General features: G+C 45.0%; 1 protein-coding gene, 2 long non-coding RNA genes and 1 pseudogene across 3 annotated transcripts; 2 read left to right on the top strand and 2 right to left on the bottom strand.

Moving 5' to 3' along the window:
- Positions 1-131: 131 nt before the first annotated feature.
- LOC120703717 lies at positions 132-2,740 on the top strand. Its single transcript, XR_005687178.1, has 2 exons — positions 132-355; positions 2,449-2,740. It is a non-coding gene; the product is annotated as an uncharacterized LOC120703717 (long non-coding RNA).
- On the bottom strand, positions 2,240-3,193 carry LOC120703716. The gene is made up of 2 exons (XR_005687177.1): positions 2,822-3,193; positions 2,240-2,634 (listed from the first exon to the last, which is right to left on the bottom strand). It is a non-coding gene; the product is annotated as an uncharacterized LOC120703716 (long non-coding RNA).
- Positions 3,194-9,717: 6,524 nt separating this feature from the next.
- LOC120702172 lies at positions 9,718-10,448 on the bottom strand. The gene is made up of 3 exons (XM_039985916.1): positions 10,216-10,448; positions 9,963-10,065; positions 9,718-9,879 (listed from the first exon to the last, which is right to left on the bottom strand). The coding sequence occupies exons 1-3, from the start codon at positions 10,407-10,409 to the stop codon at positions 9,718-9,720; spliced, it is 459 nt and encodes a 152-aa protein (XP_039841850.1). The 5' UTR covers positions 10,410-10,448.
- Positions 10,449-11,001: 553 nt separating this feature from the next.
- Positions 11,002-27,804, top strand: LOC120702171 (annotated as a pseudogene).

Raw genomic sequence — 27,804 nt, 5'->3', positions numbered from 1 at the left:
AATTTTGCTCCAACGTGGGCTGTTATTGTAAATAATAGCGTAGGGGTATTTCTGTCTTTTGGAGGAGACTTGGAGGATAAGAAGAGAGGATGGGCAGCCATCCAAATTGGTCGATCAGCAGGCAAGGGCCAAGGGCCTGCATCGACGGTGCTAGGAGCAATCAGCAGGCAAGGCACGTAATTTCGGCTTTGGCTTGGTCCTTGAGTGCAGCAGCAAGGCAACCTCCTCCACGGCACATGAAGCAGAGCAGACCCACGACGCCTACAATGTATTCGATGGAATGCCGCACTAGAACAGCAGGCTGGTGCACAACGTGAGGAGCAGACAGCTTGCAGAAGCAGCCACGCGGCCCAAGGTGACCATACTGCTCTTTTCATTGTTTTTGTTTTGCTTCTCTCACATGCATTTAATTCATGCTCACGTAATTAGCTTGTGTTGATTAGTTCTTGCTCGTGATAATGTGCAGTGGCCTTTTTGCATGTTTAGTTAGCTTTTGTTAATTAGCTTTTTATTCTTGCTAATATTTGCTGATCTTTGCATGCCTAAATAAGAGACCTCTTTTTGTGGTGATTAGTATTAATATTTTTAGTGAGGTTCTTGATCTGCTTTTTGGACTAGCTATGCTTTAGCGTGTTTTGAGCTTTGCTTTTTATTGTCGAACCCTTGCATGCTCATTGAAGTAAGATTTTTACGAGTCTAGTTTGAAAAGCTTTTTCGGCGCTTTAATTAATCGTCGCTTACGCTTTCTATTGTACCTTGCTCGAGTAAATAGCTTTTCGCGTGCTTTCGCTTTGCGTCGAGCTTTTCCTAACCGTTCCTAGGGTGAGCTCGTCGCGAGTTGACTTGTATCACCTTAGCGGTTATAAGAGAGGTGCATTGGGTTGAATTCGGGATATAGACTTTGTTCTCTTTGAGAATTTTTATAGGCTCTCATTCACCCCCTTTGGTCGCATGTCCGGTCCTTCAGAAACAACTTCTTCCAGGAAAACATCCCAAACATAGCAGCGGCATCTTTATATCTCGTAATTCTGAAATAACAAGTAAGAATGCAATCCATACATGCTTCTCACCATATCCAGACGGTTCTTTGGTGGTGGAATAGCAACTGTTGAAATGAATTACCGTATGAAAAAAATACAAATCAGGATATATATAAATTGCTCAAGAAATATATCCAGACTGTGCATGTTTGCTGTGTGCCAGGGGTACACAGCAAAGGCCGGTTTACACTCGGCAAAGTGTTTGCCGAGTGTAACACACGGCAAACAGCTCACGGCATACAACGGTCGGTAAAGAGCTTGCTTGCCGTGTGCTACATTTCGGGCACACGGCAAACACTTTGCCGAGTGCTTTTCTGGGCCCACGACAAAATAAAGAACAGTGCTCGGAACCCCGTTGAAAAGGGCGTTTGCCGTGTGCCGTAACAGCGTGGCACACGGCAAACAAGTGGCTGTTTGCCGTGTGCCAAGCCCCTGGCACACGGCAAACAATGACACCTTTACCGTGTGCTAGGGCAATGCACATGGCAAAAAATGGCACCTTTCCCTGGCACACAGCAAAGGTATTGCCGTGGGTTTTTTCTTCCAGTCCACGGTCAACGAAACATGTCGACCGTATGGCGTAATTTACCGTGAGTTTTTTTAGGGGGGCACACGGCAAATGTAATCTTTGCCGTGTGCGACGTCTTTGCCGTGAGCTGTTTTGTAGGCACACGGTAAATGTTCCCTTTGCCGTGTGCCCGATAAACGGCTCATGGCAAACGATTTGGCACACGGCAAGCGTGCTGTTTGCTTATTTCTGTTGGATATTAAGAAGATGTACACGTCTGACAAAGAGCGATATAAAGAGTATGTGGAGCTACTCTCCATGACTATTTCCTAGGAAACACCAGAGTCAAATAAAGAGGACAGACACCATCTAAAGCAAGAGCATAAGGTGCATCCATATCCTTCACAATCGTAAATTTACCCATGGTGCGCAGGCTGGCGACGCGCCGACGCTGCTCGACAGCGACGGGAGGGCACTGGCTGCCTGCGGGGAGCTCCGAAGGAAGCGTGCTAGGGGCGGCGCTGGAGCGACGCTTCGCGATTACCCATTCCAACCGCCAGATCATAATCGCACGGGTGAGAAATAAGGGTGACGTGGCCAAGCGAGCGCTCAATTTTAGCCCGATTCCAGGGTCGGCTTTCATCTTATAGAGATTAACATGAATATAACAAGTTGAACTCGTAGGGCGCTGTGCACAGTCAAACAAAAGTTTTCGATGCATGCCAATATATAATTATATACAGTGCATCCATTCATACAAACGAAACATGGGTGGATAATTATATACCGACGAGTACAGTGCCGACCATCTATAACATACAGTGTACTACTACTACGTGATAATTGCACATGCATGCTGCTGATTAAACTGCTGATATATATAGTAATAATTCACTCTAGGTAATCGCCGCATAAAGATGAGTAGCAAAGGATACAAGCGGCGGCGGCGGCGGCAGCGGAGACCCTCAAAGCACCACTATCTCCAAGCGGGTCGCGTCCCCCGGCGCCACCGCTGGAGTACGGACAGCTGCCTCTGTGTCTGGACTCGCCACCGCCTCTCTCGCCGACACCATCACAGCAACCTTCCTGGAGATGCGCGCACACGCAGAGGAGCGTCAGATTGAAATATACCTTGTGCGTACGTAATTGTACAGACATATGATCGACGAGCTGAACTCGTACAGAGATACACAAGCATGCTACTAAACTGGTGATATAACTATATATTTCACTCTAGGTATGTAAATGTAAGGTAACCAATCAAGATGAGTACCGAGGGCGAGAGCCAAGGCAATTATGAATGCCCCGGGCGAGGAGGTTTCAACGCTGTCACTGGAGTAGGAACCGCTGCCTGTGTAGGGCCTGCTGCCCCCGCCTCCTTTGCCAATCTCGCCCTCTGCAGCAGCACCGCAAGCACCGCAAGCGCCTCCTTCGCCAATCTCGCCCTCTGCAGCAGCACCGCAAGCGCCCTGGAGTTGCACAGACACGCAGAGGAGCAGCAGCAGTGCTGCCGCCAAGAGCTGCGTCGTCGTCCTCTTGCCTCCCAGTCCCATGGCCACTCTACTGTCTTGGTCGTCGCTTCGCTTGCTTTGCTAGCTGCTGGTACGTAGTAGCATATGTTGTTGGTTGCCTCGGCTAATGGCTGGTCCGGTCCGCCTTTTATACAGCGCCTTATTTCCTAGCTAGCTATTCGACAACTCCGAGTGGATGGAGGACGGATGGGGTCGCGGTCGTCGTTGCATTTGGGTCGACAAGGATCGATAATGGATGGACCTTTCTTAACTTGTTGACCCAGCTAGTAATAAGGAGGAGTTATGTAAACTTGTTGGAAAAATGCATGTAGCAATGCGGCTGGGATGTCGCGGGCAACGTGCCAACTTTACGTGCCGTGTGCGAGCGTGATTATGATAACGAATGAAACTTTAATTTCCTCAGTCCGGCCGGCCAGATCATTTCCATTTGGCATGTATTTATCTTTATCCAGTAAGTTTCGTAGAAAGCACATCTGTTCCGTTCCGTCTATTTGCTAGACCTGGCAGCGCTTCTCCCACCGCCTTTCGGTGACCCAACGAGTAACAGAAAATTAGTTTTACCCAAAATGTCCTTAAGGGCCTGTTTGGACACATACCTGTTTGGATCTATGGCTAAAGTTTAGCTGCAAAAGTGAGAAAAGACTACTTTTATCCCTCGATTCTCTTCTTTATTGGTGGGAAGGGAAAAAGTTAGGGGTAGGTTGGCCTTTTCCTAAAGATTTGGTTTCCATTAGCACTTCTCATTCAGCTAATGCTTTTTCACTTTTTTGGGGTGGGCTAAAGTTTAGCACATGCATTAGCACTCCTGTTTGGATGGGCTAATAGATGGAATGGAAGTGCTAAAGCACTTTCATCCATTAGCACTTGGATTCAAAGAGACCCTAAGAATTGAAGCTCTAAAATGGCTTACAGTAAAATTAAAAAAAGACAGAAGTTGGCTTCACGGCTCCGGCTCTTTTCCTTGCTAAGCACTAAAGTTTTTTCTTAAAAATTACCCAATTACCATGATCAAATTTTTTTAAATGACTTCAGCGCTATAAAAAAAATAGATGATCGATTTACCACAAGAGCCACAGTTGAAGGCTATTTTCACACGAGCCGGAGCTTTTTTTTAGATCACACAGTATAACTCCGACACTCACAATGGACGCACACTCATACCCTTATGAACACATATGCAAATCCTATCCCTATGAGTATTTTTAAAGACTGAGCTAGCAAATCTTCGAATGGGAGCCTGAGCTAACACGCCCATTGTAGCCTACAAATACCAGTGGGACCCGGTGCTGCCATATTCTCTGACCTGCCATGATCCGTGGCCGACGCTAACTCTGTGGTTGCAATTGCAAGTGCAACTAGAACCAACAACTAGCGTCCAAGTGTCGTCCACGTGAACATTTAAATCCATCATTGCAACACCTACGCTATGCATCATGCATGTCTGTGTACTATTGGATGGCAAGAAGGAGCAAATAGTGTTAAGTGTGGACGGTAGCTCGTCATTGCGGCCACCGGCAATGCCGACAGAAGCTAATGGGCGTGTTGGAGTTGAAAAATCAGAAAAAATTATCGGTATTTACCGCCGAGCCTGCTCATGGATACTCTTAGCAATAGAGTTTGTAGGTAGGAATCGATGGCTTTGGAACTCGATGGTGCAAGGAATACGAAGATTTAGACAGATTCGGGCCGCGAGTTGCGTAATACCCTACGTCCTGTGTGGTGGTTTGTATTGCCTTAAGTGTAGATGTGTTTTGAGGGGGTCCCTGCCCGCCCTTATATATCCGGGGCGATAGGGTTACATGAAAAGTCCTACCTGAGTACAGTTGGAGTCCTTCTACAACACGATCGGGTAGTTTTCTTGTACCACAGCTAGTTCTACGCCTATTCGAGTAGTTACAAAAGAGGTAAGGTACACCCATGAGCTATCCCTTACTCTAGAACATTCTATGTCTGTAAGCAGTCCCGCTGCCCCGGGTCTGACAAGCCCTCGAGCTCTTCGTAGCCGAGTCCTGCAAGCGTCGAGTACTTGACTGGGCGTCTTCGAGTCCTTCAAGTAGTCAGAATATCTTTCTGGTTGCTTCTGACTCTTCCTTCAGATACGTCGAGTAGTCCTTCAAGTACTTCCGTTTGCTTCGAGGCTGTGAGGTGCTCAAGCCTCAAAATCTTGATCATATATGGTGTGCGAAGTACTCGCGCTCCATATGGAGTAGCCCCCGAGCCTTAGATTGAATCGTAGAATTAGGCTGAGGGTCACTTCAGTCTCTTTTTTTCATCTTTATTTTTTAAAAATGTTGAGGACAGTCTTAGCAAAGGTTGCTTCATAGGAAGGCACAAATTAAATAAAGTGCAAAAGGTTATTGCTCTGATTTGGACATGTATACTACATAGATTGCTAGTGGGTGTGCATATATAGTCCAAGCAGGTCCACAGTCGCATGCGAATGGTGAGGTGCCTGAAAAATGCAACCACTTTAGCCAACCATTAGTCTTTTTTGCGCAGCAACAGCAGCAGCAGCAGAATTCTCTGCAATGATTTCATTTCAGAAAGTAATCAGATCGATCGGCTCGTCAAAAAGGAGAATCATTTCATGACTTGGAACGATTCAACGCGGTTTTAGTAGAGAGATAAAATAGAGGTTCAACGCGGTTTTTTTTATAATACGCTTCTGTATTTCTTAGATAAGGAAAACATCCGTGTACACATACGAAAACAGAACCGTACGTATAGGATACAAAAGCAGCCGTATCAGCCAAACAACACAAAAGACCCTAAACAAAAGAGGAATTGCAATGAAGCCCCTGGATCCTTCGCGAGCCGCCAGCAATCGACTTCCTCGCCGCCGGTCGTCACTGCCGGAGAAGAAGACGTGCGTCCCCACGAACTGGAGAAGCCCCTTCGCCCACAGGCTTTTCTCGGAGTCGTAGTAGAAGAAGCCATCGGCGTTTGCCCGTCGACCGGGGCTGCGCCCCAACTCCTCCAGCCCCTAGATCCGAGCTCGCCGTCGACGACTCGCGTCGCCGAGGGAAGAAGGAGCTGGATCCAGCCATCCGCCACCCCTACAGCATGCTCCGCACCCTTGCCGAAGAAAAAGGCCAGCACCAGCATCACCTGACCGAGATGATGAAGCACCGGCCCCGGACTCCTGTACATAGCTCCACGACCCCTCCGTTGGCGCCGGAGTGGAACGCTACCAGGGCGAGGAAGAGGCCTGGAGACGTTATTCCGCTGCGCCGCCGTCGCCATCGCCTCGCCGACGCCGGTCGGAAAAGCCCATCGCGGAGGAGCTCCCACTCGACAAACTCCAACCTCACAGGAAGCAAACGAGCGGAAGGACTCACACGGATGATCCTGGAGGAGCAAAATCCTCACCGCCGCGCCGCCATCGCCGACAAGCCGCGGAAGGAACACGGACCGAGAAGGAGAGGACGCCGCCGCCTTCAACCGCACACGAACAGGAGCAGCCGCACCTCTCCTCCGGCAAATCCTAGACCTAGACACAACCCTAGACCTATATATACATCCGCACGACGATTTCCCGGCCGCCCTCCCTCTCCGACGCCAGACTGGCCGCCGGAGAGGAAGAGGGCCGGTGAAATCACCGCCGGAAGACGAATCCGCGCCGCTGTCGCCTTTTCCCCCTCCTCTCAACTGTAGCAAGGGGAAAAGAAGACTTGCGAGTTGAAGGTGGTTCAACGCGGTTTTAGTAGAGAGACAAAATAGAGGTTTGGAGATATCTGAAGAAGGGATCACCATCAGGAGGACCTCGCCATGTCACCATATGTCCTCAGCTGGGAATTCTCGTGAAAGTCATGGCCACGCACGACTAAACAAAACCTGTGCTCGCAAAGAATTCAACTGTCAAAACATCCATCCACCTCGCAATCTTGTGGTAACTGATGGTGTCTGCTTGCTGCATTTTCCCTCTCCATGAGGATTCCTGGACTTCAAAACATCTGATGGGGTTTACCGCTTCAACGTACTCCCTCCGTCCCAGAATAATTGCAACTCTAGGATTGGGCACGGAAACCAAAATATATGTGAAAATACGAAAATACCCTTATAAATAGCCTTAATGCTTCCATTGAAAATGTCCAGTAACTTTCTTCAAACAAGAAATAGGAAGGCTCAAAGAATGCTGAACAAAGCTGGCCTTCACTAAGGAAAAAAATCCCGTGAGCGCCGCGCGCACAGGGCGCTGGGTGCGCACCCCCTCGTGGCGTGCAACGATTGGACGTCGCCGGACGTGTGGGTCCCGAGCGCGGAAGCGCGGCTCGCCATCGCGCGCGCTGCCCGCCTGCCCCATCGCACGGCTTGGCTCCCTCGCAGGTTTCGAGCCCGCTCGCACACGAACGCAGGCTCGCATCGCATCGGCTACGCTTCCTGGGCGAACTACAGCCATTCAGTTTCTCAGTTAACACTCCGTGACAGCGACAAAATTCCATCTTTGAGGTTAGATTAAAATTAGTAAACATCTTTTACTATTCCAACCAATGGAACCATGGTAAACCTTGACTTCCAAACCTTATTTACCATCAACAAAACTTGCTGTCATACAAAGCAAATTTCTCACAAAATAATTCCAAACTTCCTTAAGCATCACTGTGGTCGGGCAGCCCAGACTTAGAATTTTCTTTCAAGTCTGGCGCCCAGGATGTGCAATGCTGAAATCAAATTTTTGAGCTCTCTTAAAATTACTTAATTCCAACATCTAGCTCAACAAATGAGAGTACAAGTTCACCAATATTCATAGATCCCATTTTGCTACTATGGAGCCAAAGTTTAGATGCAAAGTTGCTCAGAAATAATTTTCAAAAACAGCTAAATGATGTTGTTTCATACTTTACTCCTGTCCCCCGAAGTCTAGCGCCCAGTGCTGAAATGGATTTTTGGAGCTCTCTTAAAATTACTTAACTCCAATTTCTAGCTCAACAAATGAGAGTACATGTTCACCAATGTTCATAGATCCCATTTTGCTACTGTGGAGCCAAAGTTTAGATGCAATGTTGCTCAACAAATTATATACCCCATTCATATTGTAGACTCTAAGAGCATGTTTGCATAATAAACCTGAAACATATAGTTCCAAATTTAAACAAATAATATTTCAGGATACAAGATGCAATTTAAACAGCTTGGAAGATAATACTTAACATACCTATGCATTCAAACATCCGGCAAGAGCATGTAATAGTCGAATCTTCTTTGTTCAATAGTACTGTTGCTCCACGTTCAGATTGCATATACTTAACAAAGAATGTGGAGTTTGTCCCATTACCTTCCAACAATTCACAAGACAACGTAAATTGTTTTTTAAACTCTTCCTCAAAATCTGAATACATCCTCCTCGTATATGTTTCAGCTGCAGTTTTCAACATTGGCAGATTTGGAATGTAGCAAACTGGGATCTTTCGACGTGACTGAAAATCAGCATCCTTCTCATTTGACCTTAGAGTGACTATAACATTTTCACATTCTACAAGGAGTTCTGAAAGACCAAGTTTCCTACGAAATGTTTTCTTGAAGACATTGTTCATACCTTCGCTCCTCTGGGTCGAGTGCATGTCTGCTGTAAATGAGTCACGGTATACCGCAGCCCACTTTTCCCTCAAAGCATATAGGTTTGACATCCATGTGTTATCCTCAAGGTTGTATTTAGCCAACAATTCATCCCATTTCTCTGTGAAGTAAATCTCTGCTCTGTCTTCGTAGATACAACTTTTGAAATCCGCCCAGAACTTGTTGAACTTGTTACCTGACTTGTCCTCTGCCTCGTCCTCTGCCTTGTCCTCTGCCGCTTTAATTATAGGACCAAGATGTTTGACAGCATTTTGGCCAATATGCCACAAACATAGGCGGTGGGCAGTGTTTGGGAATACATGAGCAATTGCTGCTGCCATTGCCGCGTCTTGATCTGTGAAAATTGTGCTTGGGTGCTTTCCAGACATTGCTTGAAGAAAGGACTCAAATAGCCAAACAAATGATGGAATAGTCTCGTTGAACATGAGTGCACACCCAAAAATTATTGTTTGCTTGTGATGGTTGGTGCCAAGAATCGGAGCAAAAGGCATTTCAAACTTATTTGTTTGAAATGTGGTGTTAAAGGACACAGCATCACCAAAGCATTTGTAATCCATGATAGACTGACCATCTGCCCAAAAGAAATTTGCTATATGACCAGTATCCTTGTCCACCTCAACTGCATAAAAAAAATGTTGGGTCCTGGGCTTGTTTATTTCTCAGATATTCAGATAATGTTTGTGCATCATTGCCTTCTAAGTACTGTCTGCGCTCGCGACCAATCTCATTATAGCAATCCATCTTAGTAAATGGTACTTTGTCTTCCCCTCCATAATGCTCCTTCATAAAATTGAAAACTTGGGATGGCTTAATTCCAGACCGCCGTGCCTGCCCAATTAATTTTCTATCTGCCTCTATAATCTCTCGTTGGGACCTCAACTTATGTATCTTATTTGGACTGGCAAAGATAATGGTTGTGCTCTACTACGATCTTTTGCACAGTCCATACATTCTCCTTGCTGATACTAAACTGGACACGAGCATCACAACAGGTCATTGTAATATCTTTTTGTGATGCCTCATTTTTCCGAAGTCCTTGGCCACTGCAAACAAAATATTTCTAAGATAAACTATCATCTGATTTGCGGCGCTTCGTCCTGCTCTTTCTAACACTGAAGCCAACAAGTCCAGCATAGGTATTGTACATCTCATAAGCTTTTTTCTCACAGTCAAAAGTCATTCCAACTTTAGGTGCCATCTCAGCATATTTATCAACCACATCCTGTACAAATAATTATCAATTAAAGGTCTAACATAATAAAAAATATTAGATATCGTTTGTGAAGTTTGTTACTTTTATTTTACCTCATTTGGTACTTCAATCTCCACTGCTCCAACATGTGGTATTTGTTGTTCCTCTTCTCCACGATCACAAGCAACATCATGATTCGCAGAAGGAGCATTTAATCTACATTTGGAAAATTGATAGTGAGGTGTAATAATAAACCCTAACGATCATGAGGGATCGTAGGAGCTTCCTCAGGGAGTAACAACATGGATCAATAACCAAGACATGGATGGGGATCATGATGAAGCGAGGAGCAGCCACACAAGTTACCTGAGGATCGACGACGACAGAATAGCTTGCTCGCGATCGCCCAGGGACGTCGCGGGCACGCCGCCTTCTGCCCCGTCGGTGGCGTGGCCGTCGCTGCCTGCTGTTCCGTCGACGGCGTGGCCGTCACTGCCTTCTGCTCCGTCCGCGGCGTGGCCGTCGCCGGGTAGGGCTTCGCAGCGCAGCCCTTCTTCCATAGCTGAGATGGCACCTATTCCGGCGCCACTGTTCCGCCGTGGGCAGTAGTAAGGGGAAGACAAATCGACGGCGGACACCTGGAAACCTAGGTCACGATAGCCTCCCGCTAGCAGGCGGAGCCGAGCGCTACGAGATGATTCAGTTCGCAACAAGACGATTCGCAGGCGGAGCCGAGCACTACGAGCCGCGTGAGGGGCCGAGGCGGGAGCGATCGAGCGCAGGGACGCGAGGGGGCGAGCCGTGCGAGACCCCCGTGCACTCCGTCCAATCCCGACACGCCACGAGGGGGGCGCACCCGTCGCTGGTGCGCGTGGCGCCCATGCAATTTTTTTCCTTCACTAGAGTGTTCTGGAACATGAATGAGTGGACAGGATCGCTCCACGTAGATGCAAGCATGCTGATGCTGTTTCTTTTTTTTTTACTAGAGCCGTGCACTGCATTTAGATTAGAATGACATTCTTGCATGTGGTCAAAGTGGGCATTTATTTTGGGACAAATTTTGAACCTAGCATTGTATTTATTTTAGGACGAAGGGAGTATGCTTCCTGTCAAAGTAATGCCATCAGTATCCAAGGGACGAATTCTACACGTATGGCTGCCAGCCTCTACAAAGTGAGGAGAGTACATACTACACAGACGTCAATTTTGAAACAATACATGCTTGTTTTTGAACGAACACAATACATGCTTGTTAGTCCGGTAGAATTTTGGTATTTCCTTTTTGTAGAATAAAATCTCAGTATTTCAAATATGACCTGTTTGTTTATTTATTTAGAAAACGTGGAGCAAAAGCGAAAACATTTTCGTTATGTTCTATACGATGGAAACAGGAATTTTTAAAAAAACATATATGAAACAAATATATGATAAATTAATAACGGGGTATGCATGCATGGTCAAGATTCAAGAATGCATGGCTTGATAATATTATTGAGAGTAAGCCGGTCAGAGATGATTCCCTCGGCGTCCTTAAGCTACGTCTGCCCAATCTCATTAAAACACTACTGCTGCACATGAATGCAATCCTTAGTAAATTAGATTGTTTTCTGCTAACTGCAGTGCAGTGTGCACCGTACTCTGAATTTATACGTACTAGCTAGTAGTGTGCACCAATGGACCAAGTCTTCTCGAACAACTTTGCGGGCTTGCAGCCACTCACTTCTTTTTCAGGATCTTCTGTGCAGCACTCCACTTCAATAGTGAACTATTGTACTTAATAATATTTGTTTTTACAATGGCAGAGATTCTCTGTTGATACATACACTACTACAGAATAGGCCTTTGTTCCAGGTTATTTGTCCCAGCAGCCTTTGGGCCCGGGACAATAGGTGACTTTTGTCCCGGGTCCAACGGCAAACTGGGCCAGCAGGGGACAGGGGACTTTTGTCCCAGTTGGATCCACCAACCGGGACAAAAGGCCCCCCTTTTGTCCCGGTTGGTGGATCCAACCGGGACAAAAGACCCGCGTACCCTTTTGTCCCAGTTGGAACCACCAACCTGGACCAAAGGCACCCTTTTTGTCCCGGTTGGTGTCTCCAACCGGGACAAAAGGCCTTGACCCCCTTATCCCCTTCCCTCTCCCCCCGCCCGAGCCATTCAGCTCACTTATTTCTTACTATTCTCGGCTCGGAAGAGAGGAGTTCTTGCTCATTTCTTCACCACATTTGTGAAGATCTTTGATTCCCCGTCCATCCATCGGTGCTAAAGGTTTGGGGCTTGTTTTTCTCTTCTTCCTTGGCTTGTATAGCTCATTTCATGCTTTAGAAATAGAGAAAATGTGTAGCTAGCTCATTTCTTGGACATTTAGCTAGATTGCATATGTAGGTGTGATTTTCTTTTAGATTTAGATGAGTATGTGGATAGTAGAAATTTTTAGAATGAGTGTAGACACTTCATGTGATGTACTTGTATACATGACCATATTGTGGATAGTTGATTTTTGTATTCATGAATGAATTAATGAAATGAGTATATTAGAATTTTTGTATTACAAATGGATTATTTTGACACTCTAGTGATGTATTTATTCAGGCTCACATTGAAACCATCTAGAAGCTAAAAAAATCTTTATTTCGAAACAAGTATACGTCGTTAATCTCCATCCAACGGTGATGGCACTACCTTTCGGGAATACACAATGTGCTATAAGCACGTCGCGAATCGGTTGGTCGCATCACCAGCACTTCCGATTGATAAGAAGACAGCATTTGACGCAGTCAGCATGACCGTTGTTGTACTGAGAGAATATGAACGAGCATGCTGCCTGTGCCAAGTGCTGTGCCAATTAATCGTAAATGTTGGTGCTGCGACTGGCCGATTGGTGACATCCTTGTACCGCACCGTGTCCCCCCGAAAGGCAGTGTCATCACCGCAGGGTTGAGGTTACTGACATATACATTTTCAGAAATAAAGGTTTATTTTTCTTCTAGAGGGTTTCTGGATATTGAAAAGAGTGTACTCCTGGAACTGAAGGGTGTCAAAGTAATTAGAAGATATAGAGAATTCTTTCAATTAATTAGAGATTTCTTGAGGATTAATGATACATTTCGTCTTTTTTATATGATTTCATTGTTATTTGCAAGAGTTATTAATCTGATCATTGTAATTGTAATAGTAAATAATTTTTGCATTGTAATGGTAAGAATTTATAATTTTATGGAAAATAAAGGTATTTTTCAGTAAAATATGGCTTCAGCAGCTGGAGAGAGTGGCGCCGGTGGGGGTGATCGTTGTCCTTCTGGAGAGAAGGGCACAACTCGAGTAGGTCGTCGGTCCAAAAAACCTAGTGCTTTTCATAGGGCAGCGCTCCGTTATTTGGAAAAAGAATATAGAGAATGCATGGCAAGGGGCGAGGAACCTCCGTTTGATCTTGAGGATTTATTGCGGCGTTACGGTTCGTCACCACCAAACTCGGAGGTTTCAGCTCCACCATCTTCTTCTGCACCAGCAAGAAATCAGTTAGAGCATTCTGCGTTCCAACGCAAGAACGGTTGAAAACCTATGTGTTGTTGAACGAATTTTTAAGTTTCATGTATAATACTCATTTGTTAAGTTCTGTAATGGATTAAGTACTCCTTTTAATTAATCAAGATGTATGATGGATATTGCATATCTTTTAATTATTCATGTTATGTTACATTTAGTTTAATTTAGGTTTGATATATTTTATTTATTCGATACGTGTAAAGAATTCAAATCGATTTATTTAAAATGCAGATGGACCGGCAATGGATGTACAATGCTGACCGACGTTCGAAAGAATTCATTGATGGCCTGCATTATTTTTTGTCTGTGGCTGAGGCAAACAAGCAGAATGGTTTTATGTGCTGCCCGTGTGTTCATTGCAACAATAACAAGGATTACTCATATTCAAGAATCCTACACAGCCACATTTTCGCAAATGGTTTCATGGAGAAGTATGTTTGTTGGACGAAGCACGGAGAACAGGGGGTTACCATGAAAGACAATGAAGAAGATGATTTTGATGACCACTTTCCCGGGAATGCTGTAATCGGTGCATTCGATGACGATATTCCCATGGAAGAGCCCGAAGTAGATGTAGCAGAAAATGATCCCAGCGACGATCTGGGGCAGGCATTGCACAATGTGCAGGCAGACTGTGAGAGTGAAACAGAGAGGTTGAAGTTCCAGAAGTTGATAGAGGACCACCATAAGTTGTTGTACCCAGATTGTCAAAATAGATTGAAGAAACTTGGCACCATCTTGGAGTTGCTGCAATGGAAGGCGACAAATGGTGTATCCGACAAGGGATTTGGTGAATTACTCAAACTTGTTAAAAAAATGCTTCCTAAGGACAATGAATTGCCAGCCACAACATATGAAGCCAAACAACTTGTTTGCCCTTTAGCACTGGAAGTGCAAAAGATACATGCATGCCCCAACGACTGCATCCTCTACCGAGGCGAGTACGAGAATTTGGATGCATGTCCCGTATGCAGTGCATTGCGTTACAAGATTAGAAAAGATGATCCTGGAGATGTCGAGGGGGAGCCTCCCCGGAAGAGAGTTCCTGCGAAGGTCATGTGGTATTCGCCTATAATACCACGTTTGAAGCGTGTGTTTAGAAATAAAGATAATGCTAAGTTGATGCGATGGCACAAAGAGGAACGCAAGAAAGACTCGATGTTGAGACACCCCGCTGACGGGTCGCAGTGGAGAAAAATAGATAGAACGTACCCTTAATTTGATTTGGATGCGAGAAACATAAGGTTCGGTTTGAGTACAGATGGCATGAATCCTTTTGGTGAGATGAGCAGTGGTCATAGCACTTGGCCTGTGACTCTTTGTCTATACAATCTTCCACCATGGCTCTGCATGAAACGAAAGTTCATCATGATGCCAGTGCTTATCCCGGGTCCAAAGCAGCCCGGAAATGACATTGATGTGTATCTAAGACCATTGGTCGAAGAACTCTTATTGCTCTGGGGCGATGAAGGTGTACGGATGTGGGATGAATATAAACAGGAAAACTTCAACCTACGAGCATTGCTGTTCGTAACGATCAATGACTGGCCTGCTCTTAGTAACTTGTCAGGACATTCGAACAAGGGATACAAAGCATGCACACACTGTTTAGATGATACCTATAATATATGGTTGACTCACTGTAAGAAGGTTGTATACATGGGTCATCGTCGGTTTCTTCCCATCAGGCATGCGGTACGAAAGAAGGGCAAACATTTCAAAGGCCAAGCGGACCACCGAACAAAACCGATGCACTGTAGTGGTAAAGATGTCTTCAACATGGTAAAAGATCTAGAAGTTATTTTTGGAAAGGGATCTGGTAGCCAACCTGTTCCGAACAAAAACGGAATGGCGTCCATGTGGAAGAAGAAATCTATATTTTGGGAGCTACCATATTGGGAAGTCTTAGATGTTCATCATGCAATTGATGTGATGCACCTCACGAAGAATTTTTGCGTCAACCTGATAGCATTCTTGGGAGTGTACGGAAAGACAAAAGATACAGTAGAAGCACGTCAAGAATTGCAACGTATGGAAGAACGAGATGCCTTACATCCACAACAGCGAGATAATGGACGATAATACTTAAGTCCTGCCAGCTATACTCTTAGCAAGGAAGAGAAAGAAACCATGTTTGACTGCTTGAGCAGTATAAAGGTTCCATCTGGATACTCATCCAATATAAAAGGAATTTTAAATTTGGCAGAGAAGAAATTTACAAATCTCAAGTCCCATGACTGCCATGTGCTTATGACCGAACTTCTTCCGGTTGTGCTGCGGGGGATTCTGCCTGATAACGTCCGGTTAACCATCGTGAAGATATGTGCCTTCCTCAGCGCAGTTTCTCAGAAGATAATTGACCCGGAGAATTTGATAAAACTGCAAAATGATGTGGTGCAATGTCTTGTTGGCTTTGAACTGATATTTCCACCATCTTTCTTCAACATCATGACACATCTTCTAGTGCACCTTGTCAAAGAGATTGATATCCTCAGACCAGTATTTCTACACAACATGTTCCCATTCGAAAGGTTCATGGGGGTACTCAAGAAATGTGTTCGTAATAGAGCTCGTCCAGAAGGAAGCATCACCAGTGCCTACGGAACTAAGGAGGTCATTGACTTTTGTGTTGACTTTATTGATGACCTTAAACTGATTGGAGTCCCTGAATCGCGATATGAGGGGAGACTAACTGGAAAGGGTACATTAGGAAAGAAATCTTATGTCTGCACAGATGGTTTCTCATTCAAGAAAGCGCATTATACGGTTCTTCAACAATCATCCTTGGTTGACCCATATATCGAGGAACACAAGAAAATTCTGCTCTCCAATTTCCCAGAAAAGTCTGAGGCATGGATTACACGTGAGCACATGAACACTTTCTGCAGCTGGTTGCGGAAGCATCTAATGCATAACATGGATATAAGTGAACAACTGTTCTTATTGGCTAGGGGACCATCTTGGAATATTTTAACATACCAAGGGTACGAGATAAATGGAAACACATTTTATACGATAGCCCAAGATAAAAAGAGTACCAACCAAAACAACGGTGTTCGTATGGATGCCACAGACAATAATGGAAAAAAGACACATATTATGGCTACATTGAAGAGATATGGGAGCTGGATTACGGTCCCAATTTCAAGGTGCCTCTATTTCGTTGCCAATGGGTTAAGCTATCTGGAGGAGTGGTAACAAAAGATGAGTATGGGATGACAATAGTTGATCTCAACAATCTTTGGTATAGAGACGAGCCATTTGTCCTAGCCCAGGATGTCGCTCAGGTTTTCTACATTAAGGACATGTCCAGCAAGCCAAAGAAGGGGATAAACAAGCAAAAGGATGAGCCTAAGCGACACATAGTTCTATCAGGAAAGAGAAACATCGTTGGAGTGGAGGACAAGACAGACTTGTCAGAAGAATATAATAATTTTGTTGTCATTCCACCTTTCGAAGTAAATGCTGATCCATGCATCCTGCTAGCCAATGATGATGCTCCATACTTGCGCCGTGATCATAATCAAGGGACATTTGTGAAGAGAAAGTCTGTTACCGCTAATCCTTCATGTACTTGAATCATTTTATATTATTGTATAAAATCATAATCGCAATTCGAATACTTTTATTATATATGTACTGTACATTTATACTTTATGTGTTATATATATTATTTTATATATTTTTCACTTAATTACCAGACTCAATTATAATTTTCATTCAATAATGGATTACTCAACTAATTTTATTTATTTCATGAAATTACATTCACAATAACACGCTATACTCTCTCACTAACACACACAATCTCACTAACACAAACTATCTCTCAAACTCATACACTACTCGTTAATATCATGAAATTGCTTAATTTTATCTAAAATTCACTTTTTAAATGTTAATATCGTGATAGAATCCACTTTCTGTCGAAAAGCAACAATTTGAAAAAATTTGTTCACCTAATATTTTTTTGCATGGTCAAAATAAAAAATATGATTTCAAAAAAGTTAGATATTTCATTGACCCAATCACTTGAATGAAAATTAATTATTTTTGTTGCGTGTATCAAGTTTATATAGAGATAAGAAATTTTGTTCCATAATTTTGGGAATCATAATTTTATTAACTGAATTAACAAATGAAAGCCAATTTTAAAAGAGAATTAAAAAGAAACAAAAACAAACATAAGATTAGGCGGGAAACGAGGGAAAACGGACCCCTTTTGTCCCGGGTGGTAGATCCACCCGGGACTAAAGGTGGGCCGCAGGCTGGGAATTTTCCCGGCCCACCCAAAAACACCTTTTTGTCCCGGGTGAAGCCACCACCCGGGACAAAAGGCCCTTTTGTCCCGGGTCGTTGATTCACCCGGGACAAAAGGGCCTTTTGTCCCGGGTGGTGGCTTCACTCGGGACAAAAGCCCCCCCCATATATTCCTTCCTCCTTCGCCCTTCCCCCTAACACTTGGTTTCTCATCTGCGCCTGGTGCCGCTGCCGTCCCCGAGCACCCGACCAACCCACCGGAGACCCGCCGGAACACCGCCGCCGCCGTAATGCCCTCGCCGCCATCCCCTGCTCGCCGTCGACCCGCCGCTACAGGCCATCCCAGCCCATGCCGCGACTACCCAAAGGTAGAGCTCGATCTCCTGAGTCCCCTCGACACCTTCTCCCACGCCCCCGGCGAGCATGCTCCCATCACGTGAGCAGCAGCTCCGGCGCGTGCTCCCATTTGCTAATAAAACTTCCTTTAAGTTTTGTTTTAAATCCAGTGAACTTTGAAAAAAGATAGAAATTCGTAGAAAAATAAGAAAAATACAAATACAAATGTTTTGAGTTCTTTATGAGTAGATCTACAACTTTTCTTCCAAAAACTTTTTCATTTGACCTCTATTTTTAGCTCTAGCTTAAAAGCAAGAAAAATAGGGGTTTAATTAGATCTCTCGCTAGAAGCTTTGACCAGCCTTATCTTTTGGGTAGTAGCTTGTACATGCAAATTTTAACTCTCTGTAAATGTTTGAGACCCAATGTTACCCTCTAGATAAAGTTTTTATTTAGTTTTTGTTTTATGCCTAATAGTGTAGATCTATTTATATCTCTGTCAATATGTCATGTATGCACTTGAAACTTTTACAGCATGTTAGTTGTGTTGCTTATAGGCCACAGAAAAAGTTTGATGATTTTTAGTGGACCCAAACTAGTTAAACTAATTAATGGTTTAAGTAATTGAACTAAATCAAGAAAAATAATTTCTGTGCTAGGAAAAATTCCTTATTTTTACCAGAGCCTATAAACAACTAGTTATGATTGCTAGAAAAATGTGAACACTTGAAGTGCAGTATAACTGTTTTTAAAAATTAGTTATGCTTTATGCCTTAATAACTTGTGTTATTTTTCATAACCTGTAAAGTTATCCATTAAATCTGAAAAATTTGCAGAGAACTCCTAACGTCCGCCATCCCGGCCCGGACCCTGCCGCGCGAGCACAACATCCCCGAGCGCCGCCGACCTCACGCCGCCGACCAGAGCCCCGCGTCCTCCGGCTCGCCCCGCCGTCGCCTGTGCGAGCCCAATTATTTGTTTAAATTTGTTTAGAAATTAGTTTAAATATGAATTATTTGTTTAAATTTGAAAATATGGATTATTTGTTTAGAAATTATGTTGTAAAATATATATTATTTGTTAATTTGTTTAATTTTGATGACAAATAGGGTGTTAATTACTTTTGAAATTATATTATTTAGAGTTCATGTTATTTAGAGTGAAATCATAATTTGTTGTTTAGAGTGAAATCATAATTTGTTGTGTAAATAAAGGTATATTTACAAATTCTCGAAATGTTTGAATGTATGTATGTATGTACGTGTAAAGTGAGTTTAAATTTCTTTTAAATATTTCATGTATATTTCTTGAATTACTTAGAGAATATTTCTTGACTTCATCCATCGATCGTTACTTAGTGAAAAAAACCGTCTAGAATATTTCATATATAGATGATTTCAAGTTTATTTCTTGAATTACTTAGAGAATATTACTCGACCTCGTCCATCGATCGGTACTTAGTGAAAAAACCATCTAGAATATTTCACAGTCGATACTTAGTGAAATTATAGATAGAATATTTTGTGTATATTTTTTGAATTACTTAGAGAATATTTCTCGACCTCATCCATCGATCGATACTTAGTGAAATTATCAATAGAATATTTCTTTTATATTTCTTGAATTACTTAGAGAATATTTCTCAACCTCATCCATCGATCGGTACTTAGTCAAATGCTCGCAAATATGTGGATTATTTAGAGAATTTTTTTAAGGGTTTTATTTGTATTCATATTTTAGTTACGATGGACCCGCGACACACAGACGCGGAAGACGAACAGTTCCTGTTGAATATGATTGGCGAAGGTCAAGGAGATGTCCCTGAACAAGCTGATGATGGCAGCAATACCGACATATATTTGAATATGTCCGGTGATGTAATTGAGCCACCATCTATTCAGGATGACGCTGCTGCTGAACAAAATGCTAATGTACATATCACAACTATACTTATTTGTAGTGACAATCATATTTTCATCTGAATCTATATGAATACTATGAATGTTTTTTATAGCCGTCTGGATCATCGTCGCAGCAGAAAAAGACGAAGCGAGGCCCAACAAAAAAACTGGAAGGGCGGTTCATTATAACGGAAGTTGGTCCAGATGGCGAACCGATCACTCCAGAAGCTGCCGCCAAAAAATTCATAAGATAATCCGGATGTATTGTTAGGGACCACATCCCGATCAGCTTCAGGCTCTGGAAAGCTTCCAATCCAAGCGGAGAACGGGATGCGGTACCCGAAAGAGAAAAAGAATGGTGCTGGCGGGAGCTTAAGAAAAACATCACGGTTCTAGCTAAATCTGAAGAGATATGCAAGCGCTGGACCCTGAGTAAGATGGCCGAACAGCTGCAATCATTCAAGAAAATTTTGACGAAGAAATATATCATGACCGGGACCACACCCGTATTTACTGGCGAGCTCGAAAAGCTCAGGGGTCACTGGGATGCATTTGTGGAATACAAGTCTTCAGAGCTTGGGCTTCAGAAGGTGCAGAAGGCCAAAGACAACGCCTCGAAGAAAGTGTACCATCACACTCTAGGCCAAGGAGGCTACAAGCTTGCAAAACCCAAATGGGAGAAGATGGAGTAGGATCTGCTTGACAGAGGCATCCAACCTGCGACAATGAACTTGCCTGAAAGGTCAAGGACCTGGTTTTATGGTCACGGGGGAAGCTTGGACCCATTGACTGGTGACTGCATCTATGGGCCAAACATCCAGCGAGCAGCCCGGAGACTACAGGAGGCCATACAAGCAGCGGCCGAGGGAACATTCCAGCTGGATAGAGAGAGGGACGAGCTGACTTACGCCCTTGGGAATCCAGAGCATCCGGGCCGCACAAGAGGCAAAGGCGTGGTTCCGTGGAAGTTTGGGTTCAGGGATTACATTGAATCATATAGAAGCCGGCAAAGAAGAAAGAATGATGAGCGGGAGCACTTAAAAAGGCTAGAGGAACGGCTCATGTCACACGATCAAAGATTGGAGGAAGAGGTTCAACGCCAAGTGGCCATAGCAATGAGCCAGCAACAGCAAGCACAAACGGTGCCTCCAGAGCCTAAAGTCGCAGCCGATCACCTGTCTCAGCGGAAAAGCAGCTGCGCTTCCACAGACGTCGCCGTCGCCGAGCCAACGGGGATCTAGGCCGCAGTTGAAGCGTCGGCCCCGTAGCGATTTCCAGTGGATGAGATCACCCAGCGGACACCTTGTGACCTGCAGACTGCCGTTAAGAACTTAATGTTCACTGTTGCGTACGGTACCGCCATGCCTACCCAACCAGGCGACGTGTACCATGGGCAGCAAATTCCGCCTAGGTACACAAGAGTTGGCGTGGAGCAGGTGTGCCAGGGTTGGGAGACGCTCGAGCTTGATATTCCTAGAGGCGATGGGGAGAGGACACTAGCAGAAGCAATTCATGGCTACATCCTATGGGATAAGAGCTACATTGTCCTAAAGTCGGATGATCAAACACCAAGACCGGCATCTCAGCATGCCTCTCCAAGACCGGCATCTCCGCAAAACTCCCCAAGGGCAGCACTGTCTCGGCAAGGTTCACCGGCACATTCTCCATCACCATCATCTCATGCGCCGATGAACACTCAAGCGTCACCGTCGCCTCCATGGTCACCCCCTCCGCTGCCGGCAAAGAAGCAGAAACGGCCGCCGGCAAAGAAGGTAGCTGCACCGGCTAAGGAGCCTCCAAAGAAGAAGGAAAAGGAGAAGAAAACCAAGGAGGCTCCTATTAAACCCTGGGACATGAGCCTTGAAGAATGCGATCGGATAACTCAAGAAAGAGTTAAAGAGCACTTCAAGCCGAAGCCGGAGCCCGAGAAAGTGATAAATCTGATAGATTTGAAATTTTTTAAGGGAATGTGCGAAGCAAATAAGAGAAAATTCATTCCGAGAGACCCCCCTTCAGACTACGAACGCACAATTATCAAAACTACTGAGAAAAAGAAGAGACAATCAAAGTTGTCGTCGTCCGACGTTCCACAGCTTGGAGCCCAAAAGAAACAATCAATAGAGCCTCTCGTAGTGGGACAGACGACGCAAGAACAAGACTTTGTTACATTTTTGAAAGAATCAAACCTGACGGCGGCTCAGATTGCAGGGGGAGAAGATATTCCAAAGGCTGATGTGGTCGTCAAATGGACGTTTGAGATCGGCAAAACTCTTGTACCCCCCGAAGTAGTGTATGTGCTTCCAATGCAAATGTATAAGCTGCACCAGCACTACATGCGTGCGATGGTCGATTGCATCTTCATGCAGGGCGCAATGATTAAAGATGACGATTTCTTATGGGGGGAGGCCATTATATGGATAAACTGGGAAGAAATTTACCAACTATTCCATCAGGAGGCCCTCGACATCTCTATGGTCGGCTTGTGGGTTCTGTAAGTATTTTACTCTCCTTACGTATTGTTTTGCATGATCTCAACATACTGATCTCTTGATTTATTTGGTATCATGTAGAATGGAGATACATACTTGCAGAAGAAAGGGATACTCTCACCTCGGCTTCATCGACCCAATTACTTGTAATTGGAGGCTTCTACGTGACAATTCCGATGAGATATTCCAAAACTTCTTCAAGTACATAAGCGTTCATCACAACAAGCAAATGATATTGTTTCCTTACAACTTTGCGTGAGTGATTCCTTTCGTCTAACTCTTTCTATTCTGTAATCGAATTGTTTAAACCTTAACTACCAAGAACTGCCTCCGTATAATCTTGCACACTGGGTCCTAATTGTCATAATTCCCGAGAAGAGCCTACTCGTGGTTATGGACTCATTGAGGAGACCTCCAGAACAATACGAAAATCTTTTTAACATGATGAAAAAGTAATTCTACCACTACTCCGTCGATGACCGATAATTTGAATCACTTTGTTACTTGACTATAATTGTTCTAATCATGCACAGGATTTGGAAAGAATTCGCTAAAAATCATCCAGGCAAATTTGACAAGGAATTGAAAATCAAGACAGATTTCCCGGTACGCACTTGGATGATTCGTTGCACGATTCATTAGTTTTATTATATATTCATGTAAATACCTGATAATTTCTTCTCTCTTAAAGTGTATGAGGCAGAAACAGGGCACTGTATTGTGCGCATACTATGTATGCGAGAACATCCATGGTCTGGTAGGTCCTCCAAAGGGCTGGACAGATTGGGAGGAGGAAGTAAGTAAAAAACTTGTTAATATTTGAACTCATATTTTAATTAGTCGAAATTAATTATCCCCTTTTTCCATAGGTCGAGGAGATGCGCGATAAACTCATACCGGAGGAAAAGATTATGGCGATTCAAGAACAATTCTCCGAATTTATTGTTGAGCAAGTCCTCGATCCAAAAGGTGAATTCTACTATGATGGAATATCTAATATTGACAATCACAGCAAATATGACAATATACGCGTATATATGTAATTAAGAACGAATATACCTATGTAAATATATATGTGTGTCTATGTATTAAATTTCTATTTATGAGTATGTATGTATTAAATTTCCAAAAGGCGAATTCTACTGTGTAATTAAGAACGAATATACATATGTAATTAAGAACGAATATACCTATGCAAATATGATGGAGTATGTATGTATTATATATATAAGCACTCCAATAATATATATGTGTATATATATATTTATATAATATTGGTCCTAGACATTTTCATATGTAAAGGAATTCACATGTATAGATATGTGTATACATATATATATATATAAGTGAATTAATTTATATATGAAAACTATCTAGGACAAATATTATATAAGTAACTATATATATATATATATATATATATTAGTGGAGATCATACACACTGAATTCCAATACATAAATTTAATTGAAATGCAAAAGTATAATTGAAATAGAAAAAGAATTGAGAAAAGAAAAACATGAAAAAAAGGACCTTTTGTCCCGGTTGGTAACACCAACCGGGACAAAAGGGTGCGCCAGCCACGTGGGCGCTGGCAGCACCTTTTGTCCCGGTTGCCAGACCCGGGACAAAAGGGCACCCCCTTTTGTCCCGGACTGGCGTTCCCGGTTGGGAAACCGGGACAACAGGGGTTTCCCAACCGAGACAAATCAACGTTTTTGTAGTAGTGATAAACTTTAGTATATATATGCCCACCGAATTTGACATTTTTCCCTTTTTTTAAAAAAGCTTGGCTCTTGCTGAAGAAATAATACCATGCTTCAGCAATCAACATGCATCACCAACTCAAATCTGGCAGGCATGCCGTACACTAAATTATATAGCTAGAGTCGTCGTTAATTGGACAACATATACTGTTGCTTTGCTGAAACCAGTAGGCACTGTAGTCCCTCGTCAATTGGTAACAGGATTAAGATAAGGTAACTACTCTTTCCAAATTAATTATAATACTCAAGTTCATAATAACCAACTCCCAAGTCTAGCATTTCCACTTAAATAAAGATAAGTAAAGTAAATGAGCACTAACAAGCAGCAGCCAGCGATAAAGAATTATTCCAAGTCGATCTTGATTTCCACAGACAGCAGCATTATTAGGTTAATTAGGCCAGTAATACCACAAGTCAGCTGTCACGCAGGAGAAGACCCGGAAAGAGACCAGAGCGCATCAGCCACTCTGTGCACTTTCCTCTCACTTTCTCTTACCTCATGCTGATGCGGCTGCTGCGTGCCGGCCGGCCTATATATGCAAAGGGAAACCACTTCCCTCCTCCCAGGCTCTCGATCAGCAGCTCTCGTATATTCATCGCCACCGCCGATCGAACAACATCAATTAGGAGCGATGGAGCAGCGGCGCATCATCATCGTCAGGCGGCGCTGCGGAGCTTGAGCTGACGGGGTTCCGGTTCGGGGTGGGCAAATTTAACCAAGAACAGAGTGCCGGACCGAAAGAACTGGGAACCGAAATCAAAAGAACCGGAACCCAAGAATTCGGTTATGTGTTCAGTTCCTATTTCTATGGAACCAAAATTAGCTGGTTCTTTCGGTTCGATTCCTGGGTTAACCGAAGAACCGAGCCTATTAACAAATGAGCCCAATAAGTCCAAGATGCAAACCCACCGTGCCCTCCCGCACCCCATCCATTCAGTCCCAATCCACTGTAGCCACCGCCCACTACCCCTCCCCCAATCCCAACCCCACCGCCGCCAGATCCCGACCCCGGCCAGCGCCCGTCGCCGCCGGCACCCGTCCTCGACCCGCGCCCATCGCCACCGGCACTCCTCCCCCGCCCAGCGTCCGCCGCCGCCCAGTGACCGCCTACACCCACCCTAGCCAGCTCGCCCTCACTCCCTCTCTACTCCCGGCGGCGCACCGCCCCTTCTCCACTCCCTGGTGGCACCCTCCTCCACTCCCCGGCACGCGCCACTGCTTCGTCCTCCGCTCCTTCCTCCACCTCTTCTCCCCGGCGCGCGCGGACCCAGTTGGTGAGGAGCGGCGGCGGCCTCCCCGCCGGCCAGCCGGGCGCAGCGGCAGCCTCCCTGGCGGGCACGCGGCTGGACATCGCCGCTGCTGTGGCCATCCGGCAAGCACGCAGCTCGATGGCGCCGCCGCACCACGGCAGGAGCGCGGCGAGCGCATGCGCGGCTCAGTGGTGCTGCGGCGGCCCCGTCCACCCGGATCCAGTTTTTTTCATTTTGTGAACTGTGTGGAGATAGTTTCGGTTAATTCGGTTATAACCAGAACCGAAACCAAGTTTTTTCGGTTCCTATGTTTGAAAAGAACCGAACTTGTGTAGGAATCGAGGAACCGAACCGATCGGTTCGGTTAGAACCGAATGCCCAGGCCTAGCTCCAGTTCCACCCGACGGAGGAGGAGCTACTGGAGTTTTACCTGAAGCAGGTGGCCCACGGGAAGAAGCTCAAGTTTGACATCATCCCGACGGTGCAGCTGTACCGGCACGACCCTGGGTCACCCTGCAAATGGCATGGGTTGAAATGGGTTTTATGGGTTGTGTTTTGATATGGAGTGTGTTTGAGTGGGTTGAAATGGGTTGTATTAGATAATGGAGTGGGGTGGAGTAGATTCTATGTAAATGTGGATTGAGGTGGGTTAGAGTGGGTTGAAATAGATACTTTGTGCAAAATAGTATGTATATATATAAATATCGGTCTCGCGTTGAGAGCCGGACCCCAAAAATTTAAAATCACGCATTCACATCATAAAATTTTATCGAAATTGATTGAAATTTATTGGAGATGACTCAATATGACTATAAGCTACTCTGTGCAAAGCAATATAGCTAGAACTACATGTGGACCCCACGTCAAGAGCCGGACCTTGAAAATAAAACCTTGCGTTCACTCTATAAAATTTTATCGAAATTGACTGAAATTTATTGGAGATAACTCGGTATGACTGGCAGCTACTCTGTGCAAAGCAGTGTGGCTAGAACTACATGTGGGCCCCACGTCAAGAACCGGATCCTGCAAATAAATCTCGCGTTCACACTATAAAATTTTATCAAAATTGACTGAAATTTGTTGGAGATAATTTTGTATGGCTCGTAGCTACTCTGTGCACCTACACGTGGGTCTCACGTTAAGAGCCGGACCCTGGAAACAAAACATCGCGTTCACACTATAAAATTTTATCGAAATTGACCGAAATTTTTTGGAGATAACTCTGTGTAAAATAGTGTCGCAGACCTACACTATAAATTTTTTTTGGAAAACGGATTTTTATTGGATTGTAATCATAGTTTGACTAATGGTTTATTACATTATGAGCTGAAATATTTGGAGTGGGTTGGTGTGTGGTGGTGGCAGTTTGAAGTGGAGTGGGTAATATTAATTTCTCTCGTTAGAATGGATTGGTGTGGGTAAGCTGCCGGCCCTGGCGCATCTCGGCGAGCGCGAGTGGTACTTCTTCGTGCCGCGCGACGGCCGGAAGCAGCAGGCCGCCGGCGGCGGCGGAGGGCGCCCCAACCGCACGACGGAGCGCGGGTTCTGGAAGGCGACGGGGTCGGACCGCGCCGTGCGCTGCGCCAGCGACCCCAAGCGCCTCATCGGGCTCAAGAAGACGCTCGTCGACTACGAGGGCCGCGCGCCACGTGGCACCAAGACCGACTGGGTCATGAACGAGTACCGCGCCTCCCCGACAACTCATCGTCCTTGTCCTCCTCCTCCGGCATCTCACCACCCAAGGTACTAGCTATAGTTCATGGCTACATGCATATCAGCATGTGCCTGACGACATTGACTTTGACTTATTATTAGCGAGAGTCGTCGCCGTCGTTGTCGTCTCTGCTCCGATATGATGGCGCGCGTGCTTTTAAAAGGCAGCTAGTATTTTCTAGAGGTCATTAATGAGTTGTTGATGTAATAATGGATCATCAATCATCACCTGTATCTGTATAACTGGATGGTGGATTCAGGAGGACATTGTGCTGTGCAAGATCTACCGCAAGGCGGTGTCGCTCAAGGAGCTGGAGCAGCGGGTGGCCATGAAGGAGCTGGCGCGGGCCTCCGCCACGCCGTCCTCCGCCTCCCACAACACCGGATCGCCGACCGACTCCACCAGCATGTCGTCGTCGGACCATCAGCAGCACCAGCAGCAGCAGGGAGAGGCGGCAGTCATGACGACGATGATGATGGGCGTGGGCATCCCGCCGGCAAGACGCAGCATATGCATGAAGAAAGAGGCTGCCGAGTCGGCGGCGGCGGCGGTGCTGAGGCCGGCGACGCTGAGCCTGCCGCAGCTGGAGGTGGCGAAGCAACAGCAGCAGGAGTGGATGCAGGACCCTTTCCTGACGCAGCTGCGCAGCCCTTGGATGGACTCGCCCTACTACGCCAGCGTCCTCAACTTCTAA

The sequence above is a fragment of the Panicum virgatum genome, chromosome 4K, assembly GCF_016808335.1.
Source record: "Panicum virgatum strain AP13 chromosome 4K, P.virgatum_v5, whole genome shotgun sequence".
Lineage (NCBI taxonomy): Eukaryota > Viridiplantae > Streptophyta > Magnoliopsida > Poales > Poaceae > Panicum > Panicum virgatum.
This window is presented reverse-complemented; position numbering and strand designations above follow the sequence as displayed.